Raw genomic sequence first — 22028 nt, 5'->3', positions numbered from 1 at the left:
TGCTAAGATCTCTCAAGAATGGTATTTATTGCAAAATATGGCAGTGTTTGCTATTTCTTCCTTCAATGAATCACAACTTTGATAGATTATTGTGTTGAGACCAAAGAGATCATTCATGTTGTTCCCCACCAACAAAGAACAAACCAGCAGCATTGGGGAAAGAAGCTTTTACTTACGCTGGGGTGGCTGAGAGTCAAAGGGCATCATCATTTTTGGCCTCATTCCCCGCCTTCCAGCCAGTGTAGACATGCTGTCCTCTGATTCATGCCCTAGACATCAAATAGGTTAATTACAATCATGTGCCCTAGGTCACTGAGTAGCCTCAACAGTAAAACATTTCTAGTGGGGGATTTGGGACTCATAAACAAAGCAATGGGGACAAGGCATTTCTGCATCAGAGCAGGAATCTACTGCCCACTGTGCTCAGTGCCAGGTCTGTAAGAGCATCCAAACCACACAGACCACCAAGGATAGCTGTAGTTCAAGAGAAGTGACAGAGTGCAATGTGCAGCAGTGGGCTCAGTGGTTCAAATGCTTGAGTAAAGCCTGATGAGAGACCTAAAAGATCTAGAAAGGCATCCCTTATGGGTACAGAACCTCTCCCTTGTAATAAGCTAGCTATTCTTCATCAAATGCTAACCAGATGCCACAACACACATTTCTTTAAACTTAACCTCTTACAGTAGTCACCAAATTGAGGTGACCTTACACAGTGGAAAATAATTTAAGTGAAAATAGTCTCCCAACATTTGGGGAAAAAACCTGCACTGAAAATGGTACCTCTGTATGAATTCCGCCTTTGGTGGATATTGCCGTCCATGGAATTGTCAACTGGTGTGATATCTTGAGAGTTGCGAGGAATTGGAGTATCAGTCATGATAGGGTTTGGGTCAGGGGACTTATCAATGGGTTTCAGTTCCAGCCTCTCATGATGGATCCAGAGGTCTGGGGGCTTAACATCTTTGGAGTTCCCTTTGTATTTATGGGAGCCATTCACTGATTTGCAGGCAGCTCGTTTCCTAGAAATAAAATTAAGAAGTGTTTTTAAAAATTAATTCTTTTGAACATATTTATCAAAAGGCTTGAGTGATCATGACTGCCTTTCTAAGGGATGCTTCAAGCAAAGGCAGAAATGAAAACAAAAAACAGAGGCAAGAAGTTTATTTCTGGACAGAATAAACACGTATTTAGAGACTGTTCCAAGGTGTATTTGAATATTGCCTTGTGACTCTTTTTTTTTGAGTGTTAAAATCAAATCTCTAAAACAGAAGGATCCTCTACAAGTCTCTGATTAATAGAGAAAGAGCAACATTAAGCAGGAACACAATAACCAACAGCTTATAAAGGAATGAGGAGTCACTTTTTATAGGACCAAGTTAGGAGTACCGATGAGGTGGGGAGAAGAGTGCGGACAGCATGCCTCCTTCACTCACTCACTGCCCTGCTCAATGACCATGTAACAGGCACCTGTGTGTCACATCCCGTGCTGCACTGCTGTGCTTCAGCCCTTGTGGTCAAGTGAGGAAGACAGACACTGAGCATTTTTAAATGTTCAGAGTTTAGTGAAATGCCAAGTGTTACAATGAAATCTATAGGTGGATCTAAGGTAGGTAAGAAAAATGTGAAGTGACATTTAAGCTGAGACATAATGGGGACAAAAAGTGCATTGGAGGTGGTGAAATCAGCTTATGTCAAAGCCCTGAAGCAGAGAACAGCAGCCTTGTACATTAGAGAGATTCTGAGGAGTCCTGACTGTGGGAGGGTGGTAAGCCATGCAGAGAATGACAAGAAATAATGTCAGGAAGGCAGTCAGATCATAAAGGGCTTTTAGAGCAGGACCAAGAATGAGAGTGTCCCTTTATGAATAATGAGAAACCATTAAACAGCTTTAAGTGAGAGAGCAAGGAGATCAATTCTGAGTTACAACTTTAAACCACCATGTTGTGAAGAATGGTTTTTGAAGTGGGGGACAGAAGAGATCAGCTAGGACGTTACTGCAATAATTTCAGCTATTACTGATGGTGGCCTCAGACAGTGAGAATGAAAGAAAAGGCAGATGTGAAAGATACTTAGGGGGCAGAAATGACAGGACTTAGGTGAATAAATGGACATAGGGTGGGGTGAAGAAGAAAAAGGAGAAAAGGATGAGGCTGAGGTTTTTGGTGTAAGCTACTTACTAATACTGGGAATAAAGGACTGGAAGAGGTTTGACTGAAAAGGTTATGAATTGTTTTGGACATGCTGAATTTGAAGTGCCTCTGAGAATTCAAAAGGAAGTGTAAAAGAGGCAATTAGGTGTACAAGTCTGATCCTCAGAAGAGAGAAGTCTTGGCTAGAGACAGAAACACAAGAGTAGCTGGGAGGCAAAGAGTTGATGAGACCACAGGAATAGACGAGGTCACTTGGAAAAGTAGAAAACAGAGTAAGTCCAGGTGCAGACCCTGGGGAATGTGTGTGTGATGGCTGGGTAGATAGGAGGGGCTATAAAAAAGAACACACTGCCATGGAGTACAAAAGAAGAGAAGGCTTACAGAAGGAAGGAGTAATTGAGTATGTTAAATATTGTTGAGGGACTAAGATGAGGGCTGAAAATATTCTTTGGCTTGAGCAAAAGAATATGGAGGTCACTGGTGACCCAGCAAAGGTCATTTTGGTGAAATGAAAGGAGAATCCAGGTCAGAAAGGACTGAAGGAATAGGCTCCAAGAGAGCATAAACAAGTACAGTGAGCCCTCCGTATGTGGGCTCTATATTCTTGGATCTAACCAACTGTACTCTAAACAATACAGCATAATAATCATTTACAGTATAGCATTTTCATTGTACTAACATGTCAATTGATGATGAGAAATTCTTAGGCAGTTTTTGTGTGTGTGTGTGAACATTAAAGTATACTGACACACTAAAAGGGCTATGGATGTCACTAGGTGACATAATCTTATGGGGACAACCGTTATGTATGTAGTATTAGGTATTAAAGGTTGCGCATACCTAATGAGAAAGTCTGAAATCTCTTGGGTGTGTAGCACACACCTGTGATCCCAGTCCTTGGAAGGTGGAGGCAGGAGAATCATCAGTTTGAAGCCACTCTGGGCTACAAAGTGAGACCCATCTCAACACCACCACTACCAAACTTTTTTTTTTAAAAAGTAAAAATAAAAACTAAATAAAAATCTGAAATCCAAAATGCTCTTAAAATCTGAAAATTTTTTAATCAATGAGTACCCAAGTGGTAAACTACACAAATATTCCAAAATTAGAAAAGTCACACTTCTGGTCCTGAGCGTGCAGGATAAGGATACTGTCTTTCTAAGTAAGCGAGTGATGACTTAAAGGACGGGGAAATGTACAGGTCATGTGCAAATACTAAGCCATTTTATAAGGGACTTCGGCATCACTGCATTTTGTTATCAGTCTGGGTATTGTCAAGGAACCAACCCCCTATGAATACTGAGAGGGGAGTGCATTCAAACCATTTTGGGATAAAAGAAAAGACAGAGGTTTGTAAGCAGCTAGTGGAAATGACCATGTGGTAGGAGGGTTATAATTATCTTAAGATGAAAGAAGTTTGAGTATACTTCAATGCTTAAAGGTCAGAACAAATACAGTAAGATGTCAATTATGCCAGAGAGAAGAAAATAGCAAGTACAAGGTCTTAGAAAGACAGGAGACAATGAGAACCGGAAGAAAAATGGAAAAGATGGCTTCAAACAGGAGGAAGGACACTTAGGAAGGGGAAAGAAACAATGCAATATAAGAAAGATTTAGATTAGATGGTAGTATGCTGAGGTAGTTCTCAACTGCTATGGTTTGGATGTGTTTGTGCCCTGAAAATTTACGCGGGAAGCTTGGTCTCTATTTTGGCAAAAAACAGGTGGTGGAACCTTGAAGAGATGGGTTCTACTGGGAGGTGATTAGATCTCTGGAGGCATCACTATTGTTGATTAAAGAAGTTCTCACAAGACCAGGTCAGTTTCCCAGAGAAACTGGTTGTTGTAAGGAAGTCCAGCCCTGCTCCTGAATTCCTCTTCCGCAAAGATAGTTCCCTATTTCTGTGACGGAGGGTCCTCACCAGGGTACCAATACCATGCTGTTTGGATTCCCCCAGCTACCAGAATCATGAGTCCAATAAACCTCTTAAAGTACCCAATCTTGAGTACTTTGATACAGCAACATAAAACCAACTCATGTATCATCTGACGGCCCCACCTTCTTACAGGAGAAGCCCAGGTCGTCTGCTGAGAGTGGAGGGCTGAAGGGAATGTGCTGAGAGGCAATGATGGTGTAGAGTCTCCGACTCTGAGTGTGTAAGATGCTATAAACAGCTACTGTCTAAATGGGAGGTACTTTGGGTATTAGAGAGGAAGAAAAACCCTTGGTTTTTTAATGGCCAATAGAATATTTAGAAAGCAGCTTATTTGGGAAGGAAGAAGGGAAGCTCTGTGAGGACTTGATGCAATTATTTTAAACAAAGGGACTCAAATCTATACGGCTTACAGATTCAAATACAGAGTGCACACTCTATTACCAACTTGTTTTCTTAGACTCAATTTGAAGACTGAGTACCTTATCTTTTATTTATTTTGAATTTTACATCTCTGGAGGCACTAAGGAATTCTATGTTATTTTGGTTTTTAGTTTCTATTAAATAAAGATCTCAAGATTTCTAAAACTGGATATAAAAGCCAAGTTTATAAAGACAGGCAAATGTGAAATGCCAAATAAAGAAGCTTGCAGAAAAGTTCTGGAGTAGAAAAAAATGTAGTCTTTGAGGCTTTTTAAGAAAAACAGCTTTCTACAATCAGAAGTAGACAGGGAGAGCTATAAGAGGCAGTGGTCAGGAGGCATATAAAAAGAGCCCTCATTCTCTTGTAAAAGTGATGTAATGTAAGCTATGGAGAGCTATTTTATTTGAGAAGAAAGAGATTTAAAATATCACATAACCTACAGAAAATGACAAAGTCATTGCTAGCAGCAGTTACAGGGTGGCTTGTATCTGCCCTGTATTGAAAATAAATGTGTCATCATTAAATACATGCATTCTTGCCCTGGATCAAGTCAGATAATCACAAGCACAGACATGAATTTCTTCCTCTTTATGGAGCAGATCCCCATCTAATGAACTTGAAGGATACTGTAACTGAAGTTGTTCTATTATCTCTGCTGTGTTTTTATTATTTGGGCAGTTTGGGAATCTCCTTTCTTTGTACTGTCTTGCTGTCAGGCGTGTGAGCGCAATGTAGTCTAGGGTGCAGGGTCCGCTCTAGTTCAGGGCAGTAGGAGGTCATGCAGCATGTGCACTGATACCCTTGCTATCTGCTCTTAGACCTTTCATGCTGAATCTCAAAATTCCAGGAGTGCCTGCTACAGCTATTTGACCTTACAGAGGAGCTGACCTGTCGATTACCAGAGATTCTTTCTTGTTCATTAAAGTAATGCCTCCCCTTTATACTTGGTGACAATTTCTTTTTTCAGTACTAGGGTTTGAACTCAGGGCCTTGCAAAGTAAGCACTCTATCACTTGAGCCATGCTCTCACATTTATGCCCAGGCTGGCCTGGTCTACAATCCTTCTATTTTCCCCTCCTGTGTAGTTGGGATGACAGGCACATGCCATCACCCCAGCTTATTTGTGAAGCTGGGGTCTCGTTAACTGTTTGCTCAGGCAGGCCTCAAACTGTGAGCCTCCAGATGTCTGCCTCTTGAGTAGTTAGGATTATAGATGTGAGCCATGTGCCCAGTTCAGTATCACTTCTTTAAAAACATTCCTAAACTTACATTTATAAGAGGCTAATGGTTTTCTTCTACATCAGCTGGACACAGCCTGCAGGAGGCCTATCCACAAATCCCAGGATGCTTGGCACCTTGTGCATACAAAGAGTGCTTGAAAGGGAGACCAGTAATACTTGACAGACCCACTTCTTTTCCACATCCCTTCTGTGCTTGGCTCTGAAATTCAGTAGGCTGAGGTAAATGAACTATATACCTCTTGGCATTCCTGGCCCTAGCTTCCCATTGGATTTGGCCAACAGAAGGTACTGGCAAGAGCCTGAAGGTTAGAAGGTGTTTCTTCTCCTGCTCCTTCCTGCTGGGCAACATTCCTCTAGCTCCGCCATGTTCCTGTCAGGAAGCCCTCTTCTACTGCTTCAGACCTCTGCAACAGCTTCCTCCTCTTGCCTTTTCGGAACTAAGGGTGATGGTGCCTCATTGCTGCTGCTTGCTCTGTTTCCCCTAGCCTCACCTCTAACTTTGTAAATGGTTCCTCTGAGAACTTCTTTTTGCCAGGACCCTGACTGACACACATTTATAACATGAACCAATTTCTGTTTCCTTTCAAAATACAATCATGTGCCACTTAACATGTATATTCCCTTTTGTCATTGTGCAAATATCATACAGTGTACTTACACACTCCTAGACAGAACAGCCTACTATAGACCTAGGCCATATGGTGTGGGCAATGGCTCCTGGCAATAAGCCTGTCCAGTGTGTTACTGTACAACTGTAATACTGTGGGCACTTGAAATACACAGTAAATATTTGTGTACCTAAACAGAAAAGGCACAGTGAACACATGGTATAAGATAATAAGTAATGTCCTTGTATAGGGCACTTACCATGAATGGGCTTGCAGGACTGGCTGATGTTCTGGTGAGTCATGAGTGAGGGAGCACCAAGTGAATGTGAAGGTGAGGGTACTGCTGTGCACTTAGGCTACATATATTTATGAAAGATGTTTTTCTTTCTTCAATAAATTAACCTTATGTTTACTTTAATTTCTTTGCTTTATAAGCTCTTAATTTCTTTTAGTTTTGACTCTTTTAGTAACACATTTAGCTTAAAACACATTGTATAGCTATAAAAATATCTTCATATGCTTATGAAGTTTTTTTCTATTCTTAAAATTTTTTACTTTTTAACTGTTTGTTGAAAACAAACATGAATACACACATTATCCTAGGTCTGTGCTGGGTCAAGATCACTGCAATCACTTCCTCCAGCTCCACACCTGTCCAGTGACTATGGTCTCTAGGACAACAGTGCCCTCCCCTGGATCCCTCCTGAGGCCTGTCTGGGCCTCTTCTGGTACAATCATCACTCTTCAAACACATCCACTTGTTTGTTTGCTTGGTCTGTTTCCTTTTTTTCATCAGAAATTTGCTTGTAGATAGATGGTGCACCATGAACATTCTTCTGTTAATGCAAATCTTTTGGCGTTGGGGGTCCAAGTTTTCAAATGTTTAAAGGAGTTTCTTGAGGTCTGCAAAAGCTTCTGCTAAACCTTCTGAGAGAGTTTAGCAGAAAGAAAAAAAAAACCAGATATCACAAGATTTATTGGCTACATTGGGGGCTCCTTACTTTTTCTGGTGAGAGGTGGTACGCCGGGTACAAAAGACAGCGATGATCACGACCACCACAATGGTGATGACGCCAACAGAAACGATGATGACCAACAGCATACTGCTGTCTAGAGAGGTGGGGCTCCCATGAGGGCTGTTGCTGCCTGCACAGGGAAAATGGTACATTGGTTAATCTGTTAGAGAATTTTAAGGAATGCACTCCATCTGGTAATATATCCATTCCAGGGTATTTCATGTGAACTTCCTTACAGCAGTCATCAGTGTGCTGCAAAGTGCTGCATGAAGGTGACTATCTCCCTAGACAGGTTTCTAGAGAGCTGAGAGCCTACCCTATGTGCAGAGCTCAGCACAGACCTGCTCAAAGGCAGTATTCTATAAAAGCTTCTTCAACAGCACTGAACATTCAAGGTTGCAGATATACTTGGACTATAAAGGGTCCTTATAAATAGAGAAAGATAAATCTTGTTTTTATTTATAAGATACACAAATTCATCTTGAAAAGCACCATTTCTAAGCCATTTGGGCTTTTGACTTTCAGAATTATTTAAAAATGTGTATTCACACAAAGCAAAATATGCCAAAATATAGATGTCTGAGATTACAAAAAAATTTGAAAAAGAATCTCTTTTTATAAACACACAGACCATACCATGCAGAGTTAATTTTCTTATTCAACTTCAGGAAAAAGGAGGTCTGCAAATATGCATTAAGTTGACAAGTATCTATCAAGCCACCATATGTGCCCATCATTGTCCTAGGTACTAAAGATGCAACAGTAAACAGCAAAGATGTGCATGTTGGAGGTAGGGCTGGGGCAAATGATAAACAAGTAAGAAATTATTAGTTAGTGATGAATTCTGTGGGAAAAAAATAAAATGAAGGGATAAAACAATGACTAGCTTTTCCAAATGCAATATGGATATCCTGAAGAGGTCATCCACTGTGGCTCTGTGCATAGGAGCACAGGGCTCTGAGTGTACAGTCCCTTTCAAGACACTGGAGAAGCTGGGTTTTGAGTCTGAGCCTGCACATTCCTACAACTTCTGAGTTCTATGGACAGTGACTGGAGAGACAAACCCTGAAGAACACAGATCTCTGGAGCATGCAATCTGAATTCTAAGTTTAATTTGCTCTACTCTTTTGATAAGTAGATTGAAAAAAAAAAAAAGAAAAGAACTTCTCTGAGAAGATGGTATTTGAGCTAACATTTAGATGACAAGAAGGATCCCATCACAAAGATGTGAGTGAAGAACACTTCCAAAAGAGGACAGACAAGCTAATGGAAGTACCCCAAGGCAGAAAAAGGCAGCCAGCATGGCTTAATCACAGAGTGATGCAAGGCAGAGGGAAGAAAGAAGGAAAAAGACAAAGAGGAAGCCAGCGAGGTATGCAGAGGTCAGATCACTTAGGACTGAAAGAAACCCAGGTTCTCTACTTCTAGTATTACTATCTCCCAATGCTTATAAGATGACGTCAGGGTTTTTTTTTTTTTTTTTTAAATCAAGGTTGTCTGTTATGTAGCTCTTAAGTTTTCTCACTTCATTACTTATATCATCCATGCTCACATTATAAAATGTGGCCAATCCATCACACAGATGTAACCACAGATATCACGATATCTGGTATCTTTCCTTTTAATCACTCCCTTATCTAACAATCAGAGCTGTACAATAATGGGATGAGCTGCTTTGCCAAATAGTGAGTCTGTAGTTACTAAAAGTATTAAGAGGCATCCTATTAGTGTGGTATATTACGAAAGAAATTCCTACCAGGAAGGTATGGTCTGTGCTTTTAGAAAAATATTCCTCAGGTGATTCTCATACCACCTGGCTTATACATTGATGATCTAATCCAAAATTTTACCCATTGTGAGAATCCTTTCCACAACACTGGATTAGCTAGCTGATCCTCCAACTTTGATTCTATGATTTTATAGACTATGTCTAAGCACAGTACTAAATCTGGAGCTGATTCAGAAGGGCTTAAGAGCTTATTCTTCTACATTTGGATTCAATCATTTCTATCATTTATTTCTGAGAAAATGGTAAGTAGACAGACAACAAACTGTACATGGTGACCTTCAATAAAATAACACCTGATATTTGGGAAAGACTTATTGGGGCCAAAAAAATTAACCATACTGTTCATATCAGAGCAGGGCTTTACATAACATTGTTATTACCAAAAGTGCTAAGTTACTGGGTTGGGTACTTGGTGAGGGCAGCCACTGCAAATCAGAAGCTTGGGAGCTGGGATATGGGAGGTAAGCAAGGGTAGTCAAGTCGTAGTTCTTTGCTGCGTTTGACACAGACAAATTCTCATTTAACTGCATTTGATCTCTAATACAAGCTGGACAAAGTTTCCATCTTGGATAGAGCAAGAGTGAACTGGCAAAAGGGGTACCAACACTGCTACCCCAGATCATATTACATGCATTTCTTATGCTTCCCCTGGATTGTTTCAACAGCTTCCTAACTGCTTTTCCCTGACTTCATACTCTTGGCCTCCAACTCATGTTCTCACAGTAAAATAACAGTAGATACTGAGTAAATGGAAGTTGTAATATACAAGAAGTATCAGATATTTTCAACAGGTTATTTATAGGATAAAGCTCTTATTTTTTAGCATTGGTATTTGAGCTCTTGCCAGGCTGGTTCTAACCTACCTTACCTTTTCAGCTTAAATTCTATCCTTCCTCTAGGCGAGGATTCCTACAGAGAACAGCTGGTTTTACATTGCTATGCCTCTTGGCATGTTGTTAGTGCTTCCTGGAATGTCTGAGTCCCCTCTTTGACATTTAGCAATCTCCCATGCGTCCTTTAAGACCTGGGGTAGTCACTACCTCTTCTCCAAAGCTTTCCCTTTTCTCTATAGGTACTTGTTACTCCTCTTCCTTCTATAGCCTGCTGCATAGAACTTAACCTTTAAAAACACACAGGCATGAACAAATGCATAAATGAGAGACATAATTACTTTTCTCACAGCCTGGATATTATACTGTGGCTAGCACAAAACGTTAACAAAGGAAAGGAGGAGAAACTTGTGAACAATTCTTAGCATAAAAATTTCTTGAGGCATGCAAGTCTGTCTGTTCTCTTAAGAGCAGGCTGATCTCACTGAAGTATGGGCAGTGCCACTTTTGATTTAAACGGGGAGCTGGAGATTAAGAGATCATTGTATCCCCACAATTATGACTACGGGGCCCTAGAGGACAGGCCTTTCTCTTCTGTATGTCTGTGAGAAAAGCTGATGAGACAGTAAAGATCAAGTCTACTAACTACTTCTTTTTCCTTTGCAGTACTGGGGATTGAATCCAGGACCTCACACATGTTGTCTCGCTAACTTTGCTTAGGCTGCCCTTGAGCTCCTGATCCTCCTGCCTTTGCTTCCTGGTTGTAGCTAAGATTATAGACATGAGCCATCTTACCTGGCCTCTAGTAACTACTTTTGTGGACATTTTGCCATTCTAGATTCTCACATCTGGCAGAGAATCCTGGTTTTTAGGCTGCATGTGACTGTGTAAAAAGAACAATCCAAAGACAGAACCCTGGATTTAGGACCTGTGCCAGAATTAGTGGGTAGCCCCAGGCAAGTTACTTTTGCACTAAGTCTCTTAACTATTAACTGGGAATAACGGAATCTGTTCTCACTGCTCCCAGGGTTGTAAGGATCAAATGTGCTTTCAAGTGTGAAAGTAGAAATGTGAATGAAGTTCTATAGAGAACAAAGTGTTTCTAAATTAGAAGACACTAGTTTTTAGGATGGTGGTAAGAATGGAAAGAACTTTCTAGAATCCCCAAACTAAAAACAGTGCAGTAAGTAGTATTGGAATAACTTAATGATTCTAAAGCGTTTTCCTGACTAGCTTTGGTTGATGGCTAAATCCTACCAGAGGACTTATTTTTAAAGTTTTCAACATCTTCTAGAGTTAATGGACAACAGAATGAGTCATTTGTTTAGGAATTAATCTTGTCTTAAGCTGGCTATGTGGGGAAACAATTTTATTTACAGATCTTATAATGATCAGGCTTGTATTAATTCAGCTAAACTTTACCACCAAAATGCCTAATGCTAGATCTGCTAAAAAAAAAAAGGAAATAAATTAACATGCTAAAACCCACCATGCAAGCTATAAAACACACTTGAATATTTTAAGCAAAACTGCTTCATGTCCAGAGTAGGCTGAAAAAGCCATAAGAAGGTCTTTACCACTCATTGGAGGTTTGTAGTCAGATCCTAGGTCTGGCAGCCGACTTCCTTTTCCTGCAGACCCTAAGGCTGAAGAGAAGAAATCATGTTAGTAATGGCCCAACACATTGGTGTGACAGTCCACTTCACAGCTAGTAGGTGCTTTCTACAAAACATAATCTTTTCAGTCTACTCTGTGAGAAAATGAAATAACAAATAATGGGAAATATAAGCCTAAGTGTGCAAGGCAAACTAAGGTCTAACCTTCTATGCAATGAAGCATCTGAAAGGCTGACACCTTAGTTCTGTGGCTATGCCCAGACTGCTACTCTGCTGTTCAGGAAGTGGGACACAGACATTTTGCTAGCCCAGGAAACAGCTCCCAAAGGGCTGCTCAGAGAGGACTATGGCAGATGTAACTTCCTTTGGAAAAGAAACCACTAAGAACTGTGCTCTTGCCAGGATCCAGTTGTGCTGATCTGGCCTAGTCAGTGGCAGTATCATTCCAATTCTTTTCTCAATTATAAAGTTGTCTTTCCAAGAGTCTAATTAGCCTGAGCAGGAGCAAGAAAGTAACTGAAGGGTCATATTGGGTTCTCAGTTCTTCCTCTGTCATCTAAGCATTCAAAGATGGCAAAACTCATCCTCCTAAGTTACTCACAAAGGTCACGTCTCCTAATCCATTGTGACAAGGCACAGTGTGACTGCTGACCTTAGGCTTGCAGCCATCCTAGCAGCAAACCTTAGAAAACTCAAATATCAGTTTTTTAAAAATATTCTTATTCTTGGTCTTGAGTCATCTTCTTCACTTTTATAGCCAAGTTGCTTGGGTAAAGCAAACACAAGGAACCCTTCCCCCATAAAATAAGGATATCACTCAACCCAAGGTTTGTAGCCAAAAAGTAGCATCGTTAGTCTCCTGACAAGAGGTCTGAAAGAACTGCCGAGTGAAAGCTGCTCCTCCTGGCTCACACAGCATAGTACCTAGCAGGCCACACTTGGACACTAGCTTATTCACATAGCACAAGTTACAGAACTATTCTTTCTGGGCCTCAGTTTCCTCACTGGAAAACAGGGATACTAATGGTATCAATGTCACAAAACTTGTGAGATTAAATGGAAATTTAGTACTATAAAACATTTTGAATGCTGCCTGATATGTAGTAATATTCAAGAAGTATTGAGTATAAGCATAATGACTCTTCAAGGAAGAATACAATCTTTCCTTTATAGAGGCAGAGAATGACAGTTATTTCTACAAAAAAAGCTTGACTAGAAATGAATAAACTAGATGTATTCCTGCAAAATCTTACTGCCAATGTCAAGTCCTTTAATAATCATACTTTAAAGAAATTCCAATTTGAAATTGTTGGTAATAGTTTACTTAACAGAACAAATCTAGAGACTAAACAGTGTCTGCTATATTTCCGGAAGCTGAAAACCTCCAAGAGAACAGAGGTCCTTGGCTATCTAAAAGGGCATGTTCTCGAATTTCACTCAGTCCACAACTGCTTTTCTACTGTGTACTTTATCCCCTTCTTCTGATGCCATAATTTTCCCCAAATGACACATGGCAACCACCAGTTGTTTTTCACATGCTTTTCCCTTGAACAAGGTCTCCTTAGCATCTTAAGGTTCTTCATATTTAGGTGTCTGTGGCCCTCCAATTGGCTACCTGTAAGCCACAGTATCCAGAGCACCATATCATATAAATAGTCACCAAAAATGCTTTGCCAATAAACTGGTTGGTTTCTATTCCTTTATTTCCTGATTATTTAAAAAAAATTTGAACTATGAACAAGAAATTGTAAGGATGAACCTAGCACCAAATACACCAATAGGTAAAGAAATTTGAATACCAGAGGTACGGTGCAGCAAAGAGTTGCACTCTGGTTATCAAATGAAGTGGAAGAACAAAGGGCACATTTTTATTCTGTGCATACATATTATAATTAATATTATATTTTTATGTTTCCACAATGCAGAAATATGCCTGCAGATTCCCTAATATGCTAAAGATACGATGAATGCAAACACACACCCAGAGCCCGGAAACGCAATTCCTCAAGTTCTGACTTTTCCTTGCATTAACTAAAATCTTGTATTTTCTTTTCCTCCCCTCACACCCTCATTTCCTTTCTTTTTCTTTTCTTTTCCTTTTGTGGAACTGAGGTTTGAACTCAAGGCCTTGTATTTGCTAGACAGATGCTCTACCACTTGAGCCATGTCCCTGACTGTTTTTGCTTTACCAGTGCCTCCCATGTAGCTGGGATTACAGGCTCGCACCACCATGTTTGGCTTATTGGTTGGGATAGGCATCTTATGAAGTTTTTTTTTTTTAACCCAGGCTGCTCTTGAAGCAGAGATCCACCTAATCTCTGCTTCTTGAGTAGCGGGGATGACAGGTATGCTCTACAATGCCTAGCCTCAGAGATCTTGTCTTTCTAATAACTACTCTCAAGTCACAAGAACAGTTATTAAATTTACTTTCAGTGTTCTTTTTTAGTTTGGAAATCATGGTTTAGCTGTCTTCCCAGAGGTAAAAATCACCAAGTACGGCTACCCTCCACAGCAATTACAATGAAAAGAGTGCTGAACACCACCAACAACAGGTGTTGGCGAGGATGCGGGGAAAAAGGAACCCTCTTACACTGTTGGTGGGAATGTAGACTAGTACAACCACTCTGGAAAAAAATTTGGAGGCTACTTAAAAAGCTGGACATCGATCTACCATTTGATCCAGCAATACCACTCTTGGGGATATACCCAAAAGACTGTTACTCCAGAGGCACCTGCACATCCATGTTTATTGCGGCACTATTCACAATAGCCAAGTTATGGAAACAGCCAAGATGCCCCAGCACTGACGAATGGATTAAGAAAATGTGGTATCTATACACAATGGAATTTTATGCAGCCATGAAGAAGAACGAAATGTTATCATTCGCTGGTAAATGGATGGAATTGGAGAACATCATTCTGAGTGAGGTTAGCCTGGCTCAAAAGACCAAAAATCGTATGTTCTCCCTCATATGTGGACATTAGATCAAGGGCAAACACAACAAGGGGATTGGACTATGAGCACATGATAAAAGCGAGAGCACACAAGGGAGGGGTGAGGATAGGTAAGACACCTAAAAAACTAGCTAGCATTTGTTGCCCTTAACGCAGAGAAACTAAAGCAGATACCTTAAAGCAACTGAGGCCAATAGGAAAAGGGGAGTAGGAACTAGAGAAAAGGTTAGATCAAAAAGAATTAACCTAGAAGGTAACACACACGCACAGGAAATCAATGTGAGTCAATGCCCTGTATAGCTATCCTTATCTCAACCAGCAAAACCCCTTGTTCCTTCCTATTATTGCTTATACTCTCTCTACAACAAAATTAGAGATAAGGGCAAAATAGTTTCTGCTGGGTATTGAGGGGGGGGGGAGCGGGAGGGGGTGGAGTGGGTGGTAAGGGAGGGGGTGGGGGCAGGGGGGAGAAATGAACCAAGCCTTGTATGTACATAATAAAAGAAAAATGAAAAAAAAAAAAAAAAAAGAAAAGAGTGCTGATATATGATTTCCAGAATGGTGACATCAAGGACCATGCTCCTCACGTTTTCATGTTAAATAGTTTTAAGATGATCAGATATATTTAGGAGAAGATATGGAAAAAGAGATAAGGACTAACTCATCATAACAGAATAAACGAAGCAACTCTTGGTCATGGACAATTACATAATTTAGTACAATATATTTGTAGGTTCTTTGTTGAGTAGGAAAATACAGTATTCATTGAATTTGGTTACAATATTTCATTCAGAGACACTAATAAACTTCTAGATGCTATAAATATGAGAAATCGGTATGACTAATTTCTTTGTGACTCTGTCACTATTACACAACTTCAGTACTTTAACACTTAGGCTAATAAGGTCAGTCTCCTATGGCTTCAGGGCTCAGTTTATTCAACTCAGTTTTCTTCTGCCAGTCTATTCAGCTCCTAAGTGAATCTCCCAGCTTTTCACATACCCCAAGGGCCACAGACATGGACTCAACTCCACTTTGGCAATAAATATGTGATTTTTAACACATGGTACTGATTTTCAGGGAACAAAAAAAAAGAACAAAAACAAAAAGCTCATAATAGGTCACAAAAGAGAGAAAAGGAAAGAGAGGTCATCTACTCATTACCTTGATCATTAGGCATTTTATCAGAGGAGTCCGCTAACAGGCCAAGCACAGGGGAAGAAAAAACAAGAGCAAAGATCACAAGCTTTGAAGGTGTGATAGACAAAAGCTTTAAAGGAAAAAAATAAAATCCCCACAAACTTCCAAACAAACTGAGTCTTGCTTTGGTACTAACAGAAAAGAAATACAGGTTTCCATATTTCCACAGACTCAGTCCCCAACTAAATTTTATTAGCCTATACTTGCTTATTTCAATACTTCATCTCCATTTTAAAAATTTTGAGTTTTACAAAAAAGGCCCTTTTTAGTCTCTTGTTCTCTACAAAGGTTCACAAATAAGCCTTTTAGGCTAAAAGAGAACAATCCATCACAATAATATGCTGCACTGCTCTCTACAGAACCAAATGAATCACATCTGATTTGTCTGGTAAAAACTTATGTATCACTGCAATTCATCTGCCCCAAATAACTTGAGCCAAGGTGTCCTTGTTTGCGATATGAACAGGCCAGTCACCTGGTGAACACTGATTTGGTCAGTGGGTAGGTAAGGAATCCTTTGGTATAAATCTTCATGCTGTGGCTGACAAACTCATCCTTAGGACTTCTCAAAATACCCAGTTTCTTATGCTGAAGAAAGCCTAGAAGCACAGTCCCACTAAGGAGACACAACAAATCCCTCAGCTGGGGGAGCTTTACCTTTGGGAGTTCTGAACTGAACGGCTTCAGACATGGGACCCATGCCCTTTGAGTTCCGGGCCTGGATTTTGAAGTAGTAGGGTGTGTCAAGTGTTAACTCTTGAATCTGGTGAGTCAGTCTGTTTCCCACAACAGGTTCAATTACCCAGTCATGTATCTCTGCATTCACGTCTGTACTGTAATATATGATGTAACCTGTCCAAATGAGTTAATGGGAAATCTCATTATCGCTTTTCTTTTTGTAATTGGGAAGTCAATAAATGCATATTACAACACACACACACTGCAGCATAAAATCTGAATATCAAGGGTCTGCAATTAAAATAATGCAGTTTTGAAACTTGGTAATGGCATAGTATGCTGTTTTGGCTCTTTTCAAAGTGATCTCCTAGGAGAAAAACTGGCAGATTGGCAGCAACCTCTGATAAAGTTCTCCCAGACTTTGTGTGGGTAAAGCCACAGTGAACAGTCTCTGTATGTTTTCACTAGGGGGCACTCAATTCCCACAAGTGGGACAGGAAGCACTGCAAACAAGATTACCTAAACCACAAAGTGCAAAGAAACTATGGTTTCTGATTTTAAAAGACAAAAGTAAAAAGTAGGAGAGGGAAAGTCAAAACCTAAAAAAATGACATAAAGACCAGAATATATTTAATGGGATTCTTACTGAAAGTTAAAAGGAAGACAGTGCTAAAAAACAAAACACTTTCTGTTTCTTTGGGCCAGTATCTTCACACTTTGGAAGGCAAACTGGTTCTCAAGCACATTCCTACATGGAGCACAGGCTCCAAAGGGAATGACCAACAGCCAATTCTCCATGATAAGGCTGAGGAGGGCACAGTGTCCTTTCTACTATGCAAAGTTTCACTCTGGAAGTCCAAGGGAAAATTCTGGGTCCGTTCAAAGGGCTAGGACAATTCAAGCTTTTAACTAGTTGTAAGAGTAGAGGAAGCTGAAGTAGCAGGTCTACGAGGGCAAGGGAGGAGGGGGAAGGAATTAAAAGCTGAATGGACTTTTTTGGGCTTTTAGATAAAAGAACACAATTTATATTTATTGGGCATTGCCTAGTAGAATTAAGCAGGGGTATACAACTCCAAAGTTGGTCACCTAGGCAGTGAACAGCTTTCCCAAGGAAAATAAATATACACATATAATAAGGTTATAGTATAAACAAAGGCTGTCTAGGATACACCATCCCCATGAGACCTGCAGGTACAGCCACCAGCTAGTGACCTATTTCTATGCCACTGTAGACAGTCTATCCTCACTGTAATTTCAAGGACAACCATGATTCATACCACTCTTAAGGAGTGCAAGGCAGCCTTCAGATTCCCAATTCTCTTAACAACAGAGTACTTGCCTGGAGCAGCACAGACACACACACTCTAAGGCATCTTACCTGTAATTTTGCCATTGGCTTCAGAGGGAGGCTGCCAGTTCACAATTATGGTCCTGGGTTTCCCCTCTTTACTCACAACTGTCACATCCTTAGGTGGAGAAGTAGGAACTACAAAATAATAGTCTTTCAATGATTCCTGTCCATGTCAGGATAATTTACCATTTCCTTAAACTCTTTCCATTTGTAAGGTACAATAAAGGAACAAGACGAAAAAAAGATAAAGTCTCCTGGCTTCAAAGAACTCATTGTCTATGTGTAAGTAGTTATGGTAAAAAGAATATGTAAAGGGCCAAAGAGAAATCACCATACTATGAGAATACAGAATTGGCACCCTGGCTAGAAGTAAGGACATATACGATAGGTAGGAGAATAAAATGACACTGGCACCACGTTCATACTATGTGCCAGGCACTGTACAAACAGCATCTCATTTAGCATTTATGGTAATTCTGACAGATGGCTATCACTGCCTCCTAAAGTTCAGGACACCAAAAATATGAGGAATTAAGTAATTTGTCTAAGATGATTTCCTCAATTTGGATTATTTAGTTAGAATGTTTTTAAGTATAAAATGGCTTTCTTGTAGCTGGCTCTCTAAACCAAGTATGACTTAAAAGTTTGATTTCCTAAAGAAATAACTTACCAATTGACATTTTTTCTTTTTAAACTTATACTGAAAGCAAGGTGCCAACTACCGAGATCACTGCTCTAAAAGAAAAGTTGTACAACAGAAAAACAAAATGAAAACAACAGTATTTCTATGTTACAGCCGAACACATTTAATGTATCAGCAGGGAAGTGTACACAGCAAGTACACTCTCAAATTTACTCTTCTCTTCCTAAAGTACTGGAATTGTAGTATAAGACAGAAGGAAACTTGGGGAAACACTACAATTTTAAGGGAAAATACAAATTTCATTTATTAGTAATGAGTTTGAATTAAAGCAAAAAGACATTCTTAAAACATTGGCAAAAAAGTAAACTGAATTTCTATTTAGTCTTTTATGTATACTTCTACCTCTCCAAATCCCTCTTTTTCTACAGGAATTTCAGTCAATTGTGCAGAAGGATTAAGTCAGTTTGTATAGAACATATATATATGTCCAGATTTTCATTATTCACAAAAGGCACTGGTGGCAAAAACCTCCATATTAGGAAAGCCCAAAGAGAGTGGAAGGATAAGTCTAAAAGTAAGCAAAAAGCAAACAGACTCTCAAACCCGGACAGCCTGCTTGATCCTTAATTTTCTCAGTTAATTTTCTTTTCTCCTTCTTGTCCACTTACAAACAAAACCCTAAAGGATATTTCAGTGAAAGATTTTGCAAAGATACTAAGTATTTTCCAAGAAAGTCTTCAGGGGCAGTTTTGGGGTCATCCAGTAAAGTTTTCAGGCTCTAGTAAGCATGGCTGGGCAACTGCTTGGTCAAGGGCAGGTCATTTCATTTTTTCAATCTCAATTTACCAGTAAAGCAGGATTAATGACAATAATCTCTTACATCTACCAATGCTTTATAATTTACCACATGCTTTCCCATCTGTTCCTTATCTTACCTTACAATAACCTATAAAGTAGGAAGGGCAGTGATTATTATTCCTCACAGGATGGAAGAAAGTAAGATTCTGAGACACTGAATGGGTTGCTCATGATCACAGAGACGGATGACCTAGGATTGACCTCGAGTCTCTTGATTCCTAAAATCCAGTGTGTTTTGCATTCTATTATCTTGCTATGTGTTAATGTTCTTCTATAGTGACGAAAACATATAGTTGAAAGAGCAGACCATCTCACTGTGCTCTGTAAATGTGTCCATCATGTACTCAACACATGCCTTGGGCAGTAAAAGCAGGTAATGAGGAAATCTCATGACTTGGAATATGACAGTGGACTGTCATGAATTCCCAACTGGTTCGAAGAGAAGAAATGCCACATGACATGGGTTCTAACAACACATACCTAATTCAAAGGTGGTCCCGTGGGCTGTCATACTCCATGTGCTTGATCGTCGACCTTTGGTCACCATCACAGAGAATTCATAGAGTGTATTTGGTTTTAAACCAGTCACCAAATAACTTAAAGTTGTTGCATTTGCATTCTAGAAAAACATGAATCAAGAACTTTAAGATTAGGAAATTCCAACAGCTGTTTACACCCACAGCAAATGTGTCAGTACCTTGTACTTAGTATTAGCTGGGATGTTGGTCTTCCATCGGACAGTGTAGTACCGGGAGTCTGTAATCTTCTGGTGTTTGGGCAGCGAGTTGTCCGCCCATGTGATCCTTATGGTGTCATGACTCAGAATGGAAGCCTGAACTCCCACTGGTGGCATCATGGGAGTGGGATCTGGCACTGGAGTGTATGGAGCATTAATAACAAATAAATCAACCTCAGAAGCGTCTGGGCAAAAAGTAATTTAAAAAGGGAAGTGACATTTTAACGTAAATAAAAATAAAAGGGAAATGCAGGGTAGTATAATGGAATGAAAGATGAAAAATGGAGAAAAAGAAAGAAAATCATAGTTAATAGGTAACCCTCATTCATTTAAAAGAATATTTCTACTTGTGTTCTTTCCGGAAAACATTGGTAGGAAAAATTTGAGTAAGGCAGTAATCAACTATATTTCCAACTATATTCTATAGGCATATTAAAATATGATAATTTAATAATTATGTTACTATACGCATGAATTTTTTAAAAAATTACTTGAAGACTTTACCTCCTGTCCAAAGGATCATGAAAAAACTAAAATTGCTTTTAAAAATGAATGGTATAACTTCTGAACAAGCAATTCAAAGCTCACTGCTTTGAGATTTCAGTCAATGTGGCTGAATTTTTGGGCTTTTGTTATCAGTGCATATTAGTGGACATGTAAGCATTCTTCTCTCAAATCTGTGTCCTGATTGTCAGTCAGTGGGTCAAGTTCAGACCTGTTGATACGCCTCACAGCTGAATAAACCCACAGTAACTCAAGGACATTCCACTTCTCTTCCTTGAGAAAGGAAAGCTGACACCATGTTGGACCATCTGCTGTACTTTCTTCAGCAGAGTCAGAGAACCATGTAGTGATGAGTTTCCATTAGTTAAGGGAGAGCCCATGGTCAACATGGGTCCAAGGGATACAGCCTTCATGAACTTTAGAAATCAGAGCACTTATTTGATGGAAAGAAAAGCCTATACACATGTGCTGTGCAGAGTTCTATCCAACAGCTATTCTGCTTGAGTCATTGCAAAAACAGAGGCCAGAACAAGTACAAAAGCATCAGGACCACAGATAATGGTCAGGACTGGGACAATTCAGCAGGATCCATTTGGCTTTCCCAATTCTCGATTAGTTTTTCTAAGTATGCATACTCATTTACTTCAAAAGTTTAGGTTTAAAATGTGTTTTCCATGTAGCTATGGTGACTGGTTCTTCCTGTATCTCAAATCTGAAAAGGCACAGACCTTGTTTATGAATGACTGCCACGCTGAAGGTAATAGGTTCTTTGTGTATATTTCTTGCATAACAAGGATCAGAAATAAAAGAGGAACAGCTACGTAATCCAGGCCTTTGTTCAAAGACTGGCAGGAGTTATACCAGTTAGTGACAGAAAATGTACCTTTGGGTGCAGAAGTCATTAGAACGCTGAGTAATCTTTTCTTATATGTACCAACTCTTGGAAAAGGCAACTAGGTTATACAAACTAGGTTATAAGGAATATTTCTTTGTATATTTCTAGCCACATAAATGAAAATAAATTCAATGTTTTTCTGTTACAGCTCAATTTAAAGAAAGTAGAAGACCACTATTTAAATATTCCTTTTGTCCTTATAATACTAAAGTTATTTCTAGAGAACTTATAAATAGGAGAAGACAGGACAAAACTACTGAACATGCAGTAGGATGCTGGTCTGAAGCAGCTCCTAAAACAGGACAAGATCATCTTTTAACAGTACTGCCAGACTATACGAGTATACGGAGCAGCTAGCAGACATATCAGACAACATTGACTCAAAGTTGTGGGCAACACATGGAAAAAGTATCATTACAAAGAAACCCTTTGTTTTTTTAGGACCCTTTAAAAAGTTAGAACTCTATTTATTTTGATAAATTTTTCATTCAAAGTTAGATGTTTTAGATCACTATAGAAATCTTACATTATTTTAGCAATATTTAAAATACATAACTCAAAGAAAAAAATAAGGAACATCTGATTTCTCTTATAATAAAGG

At 39.5% G+C, this 22028-nt stretch overlaps 1 protein-coding gene across 15 annotated transcripts in view; it reads right to left on the bottom strand.

The window, feature by feature from the left end:
• Neo1 (neogenin 1) overlaps positions 1-22028 on the bottom strand; it is a 199572-nt gene that overhangs the window by 11674 nt on the left and 165870 nt on the right. For 7 of the 15 annotated variants that reach the window (XM_074062073.1, XM_074062063.1, XM_074062065.1 and 4 more), the window contains exons 17-25: positions 19990-20213; positions 19773-19911; positions 17819-17926; positions 16420-16614; positions 15727-15759; positions 11569-11637; positions 7358-7502; positions 781-1019; positions 177-269 (exon numbers count right to left, since the gene is read on the bottom strand). In XM_074062073.1, the coding sequence (XP_073918174.1) occupies positions 177-269; positions 781-1019; positions 7358-7502; positions 11569-11637; positions 15727-15759; positions 16420-16614; positions 17819-17926; positions 19773-19911; positions 19990-20213 (1245 nt within the window). The remainder of the gene's footprint in view (positions 1-176; positions 270-780; positions 1020-7357; positions 7503-11568; positions 11638-15726; positions 15760-16419; positions 16615-17818; positions 17927-19772; positions 19912-19989; positions 20214-22028) is intronic. The other 8 variants (XM_074062068.1, XM_074062070.1, XM_074062064.1 and 5 more) reach the window with 3 other exon arrangements.

This window comes from Castor canadensis, chromosome 19 (genome assembly GCF_047511655.1).
Source record: "Castor canadensis chromosome 19, mCasCan1.hap1v2, whole genome shotgun sequence".
In the NCBI taxonomy this organism is placed as follows: Eukaryota; Metazoa; Chordata; class Mammalia; order Rodentia; family Castoridae; genus Castor; species Castor canadensis.
Note: the sequence above shows the minus strand (reverse complement) of the source record. Positions and strands in the feature narration are given on the sequence as shown.